The 4,960-nt window shown below is 44.3% G+C and overlaps 1 protein-coding gene across 2 annotated transcripts; it reads right to left on the bottom strand.

The window, feature by feature from the left end:
• Positions 1-855: 855 nt before the first annotated feature.
• Positions 856-4,185, bottom strand: LOC110100373 (receptor-like protein kinase HSL1). Of its 2 annotated transcripts, XM_028691560.1 has the most exons (2): positions 3,842-3,983; positions 856-3,761 (listed from the first exon to the last, which is right to left on the bottom strand). In XM_028691560.1, the coding sequence occupies exon 2, from the start codon at positions 3,564-3,566 to the stop codon at positions 1,077-1,079; it is 2,490 nt and encodes an 829-aa protein (XP_028547393.1). In that variant the 5' UTR covers positions 3,567-3,761; positions 3,842-3,983; the 3' UTR covers positions 856-1,076. The 2 variants fall into 2 exon arrangements, with proteins under 2 accessions (XP_028547393.1, XP_020683488.1); XM_020827829.2 differs by having other exon boundaries at positions 856-4,185.
• Between the last annotated feature and the right edge of the window lie 775 nt (positions 4,186-4,960).

Consider the following 4,960-nt stretch of genomic DNA (forward strand, 5'->3'; position numbering starts at 1 on the left):
CGATTTTAATGAGCTTATACTCGAATCGAGCGGCTCGACGAGAAGAATCCAAAGAGCTCAGAATCGCCAAATTCCAACATCATTAAGACCTTCAAATGTCCAACAAACGGTGCACAATCATAGGATTCAATATCGGCCGTTCATTCAAACGACTCCCAATTCACCCCTGATCTCATGCCTATTTACGGGCTATGCCACTCCAGAAAAACTATAAATAGAGCACTCATTCTACACAAAGGAGACTCAAGTGAAGAGAGAGAAGGAGAAGAGAAAAAGGAGGAGAAGGAAGAAGCTCCTCCTCGACCACCGCCGGAGCTCTTCCTGCCGCCTGAAGACGCCGGAACTCTGCCGGATTTTCGGGAAACACCGGGAATTTGCAGAACTTTGTAACTTTGTGAGAAGATGATTGTAAATTGATCGTCTTGATTTGTAAGACGGATCAACCTTTGTACTTCAAACAAATACTAGTGGAACTTTGCAACTGGGCGAGGCCCCGTGGTTTTTTCCTTCTTTCGGGTTTTCCACGTAAAAACATTGGTGTTCACTTCTTTTTTCTGTTTGTGTGCTGAATACTCGTACAACGCTAGGACGCAAATTTACAAACTCTACCGCCGCGTATATTCTAGCACGCAACAGACCTAAAATACAAAACCAAATCTAGACAAAAAATTCCGCCTTTTCATGCTAAATCTTGAATTTATGAAATCTTGTTTTTTTGCCGGATTTACGAAATCCATTGATTCTAGAAGAAGAGTCCGATCATTAAATCCGCTCTATAACCAAACAGTCGCACATTTTTAATAGAATTTATGATAAATGTTACCAAACAATATTCAAGATTTAGGTCCCTCAGGATTTTGGAAATCCAAATTTAGAGGATTTATTAAATGCAATTTAAATTAAACCTTGGGTGCTACTAAACAGCCCCTAAGTGATAAATATTTTATGAAAATCTTATTTGATGTACACATTGCAAAATTTAAAGCAGGAAATTACTTAATTAACGAAGCAGAGCAGCGGTCGCTGGCGTTAAGAGAAGCCGCCGCCCATGCCGCCACTTGCCGGAGAATCTCTATTCACAACAGAGAATCAATACCGGTATATCGACCAATTCCACTGTCATCACTATCCTCCATAACATCTGCAACCTTTTTCTTCCTACTACTATTCTTCTCAACCAACAGTGGACTGCCTCCGCCGCCGCTGCCGGCAAATCCGCCGCCAGAAACGCCGCCGCCGCCCAACTTCATTAATACCTGCACCACCTCCTTCATCGTCGGCCTAGCAATCGGATCCGATACGGTACATATAACCCCCAACCTAAACACAGCCTCCGCCTCCTCTTTCCATTCTAGCGACTCTCCAGCGATCTCCTCATCTACCACCGCCCCTCTGTCCTTATACCTTCTCCACGCCCAATCCGTCAAATTCTCGTCTTCCTCTTCCCCGCCATCCCCTGCATCCTTCCCCGTCGCTAATTCTAAAAGCACCACTCCGAAACTGTAAACATCAACCTTTTCACTCACCTTCCTAATCTTCCCGCACTCCGGCGCCATGTACCCAAACGACCCCGCCATCGCGGACACTGTCTCCGGCTCCCCACCCTTTTCTAAAATCCTTGCAAGCCCGAAATCAGCAATCTTGGCTTTAAATTCGGGGTCGAGAAGTATGTTGCTTGATTTCACATCTCGGTGTATGATCGGTGGGAAGCAGTCATGGTGCATGTAACAGAGTCCCCTTGCAGCGCCGAAGGCAATTTGGAGCCTCGTCGGCCAGTCTAGCGGAGGCGCGTTTCCACGTTGCTGGCGATGAAGCCACCTGTCAAGGCTGCCATTCTGCAAGTATTCGTAGACGAGAAGTTTTGAATTCTCGCTGGAGATGCAGCATAGAAGGTTAACGATGTTGGCGTGGCGGATGGAGCCGAGTATCTTGACTTCGGCTTCGAATTGCTTTTCGAGAGTAGAATCGAGCTTGCGAGCATTGTAGATTTTTTTGACGGCGACGGTTTCGCGGTTGAGAGAAACGCGGTAGACTTTGCCGCCGCCGCCGCTTCCGACGAGGTTTTCGTCGGTGAGGCTGTGGAAGATGGTTTCTTCATTGAGATTGAATGCTTGGAACGAGGTGAGTTTCCAGTCTGACGGAATGGCGCGAGCTTTTTTACGCTTGTGGCGTTCTTTGGATATGAGGAAACAGAGGAGGAACACCCCGCACAAAATGAGGGCGCCGAGGATGGAGAAGAGAATGAGAAGACCGGCTGAGATTTTTTTTGGTCGGTTCTTGCAAGTTTGGATGCTGGAAATGGAGTCGAAGGTGCATAGGTTTGGATTTGCGAGGAAGCTCTGTTCGTAAGCTTGGTTTTGTAATTGAACTGGGATCTCACCGGTGAAGTCGTTGAAGGAGAGATTGAAAGAGCTGAGTATCAGGTTACCGAGATTGGAAGGGATCTCACCAGAAAGTTGATTTTTTGAGAGGTCAAGGTGATGGAGCATCATGGATCCCATTGTATCAGGAATGTTACCGGACAGGCGGTTGTCGCTTAGATTAAGAATGCTGAGGTGTTTCAGAGACCCGATTTCCGCCGGGATCTCGCCAGATATCTCATTTCTGCTTAGTGATAGTTCTTGAAGTAACGACATGTCGAAGAAGCTAGCCGGAAGCTCGCCCGAAAACTTGTTATCATCGCCGTGGAAGACCAAAAGCCCTCCCGCCGACGACGGGATCCCTCCGGAAAACTGGTTATTTTGGATCTCAAGCCGTTGTAGATTCGCGGGGAGTTTGTATGGTAGAGTTCCGCTGAGAGAGTTTTGAGTTGTAATCACAAGAGATAGGTTTACCGCCGACCAAATTCCGGCAGGAAACTCGCCGGTGAACTGATTGTTCTGTATCTGGACATTAAGCAACGTGTCGCAGCTACTTAATGACTCTGGCAGTGTGCCGGTGAGCTGGTTGTCGAAGACAATTATGCAAGTCAGTGCCTTTCCATCGCAGAGATGCTCCGGTAGCTCGCCGGTGAACATATTGTCGTCCACCTCGAAATTCCACAGCTTGGAATACTTACCCATTTCAGGCGGCAGAACACCCTCAAGCCTATTATTAAAGAGCCTTATGTCATACAAATTCGGTAGGCGGCCGATGCTCGCCGGAATTTCGCCGGAAACATTGTTGAAATACAAGAAGAGATGAGTAAGGTTTTGAAGCTCCCCAAAAGCTTCCGGTATTGATCCGGTGAGATTGTTCATGGAAAGATCGATCTCGACCAACCCATTGGCGGCGACCGTCCTACTGATCTCTCCGGTGAGATTGTTAGCATACAAGTAAATATATTTCAGCGGCTTTATCATCCAAATATTTGCGGGAATCTCACCGACAAGCGAATTCATTGCTAGATCAAGATGTTCCAAATTCACAAGCTTCCCAAAACTCATGGGGATTTCGCCTAAAAGACTTATGTTTGACATCCAGAGATATGTCAGACTCGTCAAGTTGCCGAATTCCGGCCAAATCTTTGCCGGCGAGAAGGGGTTCTGAGCCAACATTAGAGTCATCAGTGTCGAAAGATTCCCCATTTCTGCCGGAATCGTACCGTTGAACAGATTATAACTAAGATTAATAAACTTGATTGCCGTAAGCCGGCCGATGGCGGGGGGTAAATCGCCAGTGAAGCTATTGCCGGAGATCTTCAGATGTGTGAGATTGCTCGGCAACTTGTAGATGTCGACGGGGAGTTCGCCGGAAAAGTAGTTGTCGGAGATATCGAGCTCCTGCAACTTGGAACAGTTATAGAGAACGATGGGGAATTTGCTGGGGATGTTATTGTCGGAGAGATTGAGAAAGGCGAGACCTTTGAGATCACAGATGGATGCAGGAATCGGAAAATAGATGCTACTATTGTAAAGGTTTATGCCCTCGACAAAGCCATCGTCGGAGCAAGATATTCCGTTGAATTTGCAGTGGTCGCCGGTGAGGTTCCATGAGCTGAGCGAAAGAGGGTTCCCCCAATCGTTTTTGAGGTTGAGGAGGATTTCCTTCTCGTTTGATGCTGTTCCGGCAGATGTTTTATGAAAGAAGAGGGGTGAAAATAAGATTAACAAGAAATGTGCCAGCGTTCCTGTCATTGAGTTTGATCTCACCGGAGCTTTTCAGCCGCCAGCGGGCAGAGCTGTGGTGTGTACATGCTGAGAAAGATTGCGGATTTAAGAAGAAGGGTGAAGCTTCCGTGGTTGACTCGCGGTCATCGTGCACGTGAGAAAGAGGAATCCGTGGGCTGGATCACGTGCGAGCTTCAGCATTTCGAAGTTTTAATAAAATTTATTATGAAAAATTGAAAATATGCAGTGATATTATTTTAAAAATTTTATTATAATTCTCCATACATTAACGGTCATTTTTTTAAAAAGGATTTATTAATTTTAAATTATTTTTACGAGCATTAATAATTCTCTATTATATAGCATGGAAATAAAAATATTTGGATATGATCCTCCCATTATTGATCTATATAGTATCATACCATTGAATTATTAGGGGTATATTTTAAAAAAAGAGAATTATTTTGAGTCATTCTAAATTGTGACTTAATTGGGTTGAATTGGCTCGGGCTCAACTTGATAAATAGCTTATGAGTTGAACTCAACTAACTAAACCTAACTCGACTTGTTAGCATATGAGCCAGCTCGTTAAACATAGAGATTTTTTGAAAAAAGTGGTGTAACAAAATATTTGGCTAGTGATTTTAAACTAATTAAATTTATTTTAAGATAGATGCAATATAAATTTTAATTGATTATATAAAATATTTTAAAACAAATGGAATCATATGTAGTTGATGATGACGGGCATGACCTTATTAACGACAACAGGTGTTGATGTTTGATACGTCATAAAAAACTGTTTTGATCGAGAACGAATCTCAAAGCATATTCGAGCTGGAAACTTCCAAAATTAAAATTAGGACCATCCA

The sequence above is a fragment of the Dendrobium catenatum genome, unplaced genomic scaffold, assembly GCF_001605985.2.
Source record: "Dendrobium catenatum unplaced genomic scaffold, ASM160598v2 original_scaffold_12804, whole genome shotgun sequence".
Taxonomy (NCBI): domain Eukaryota; kingdom Viridiplantae; phylum Streptophyta; class Magnoliopsida; order Asparagales; family Orchidaceae; genus Dendrobium; species Dendrobium catenatum.

What these genes read in the sequence shown, in the direction of transcription:
- LOC110100373 (XM_020827829.2), bottom strand. Translation starts at nt 4,115, where the DNA reads ATGACAGGAACGCTGGCACATTTCTTGTTAATCTTATTTTCACCCCTC.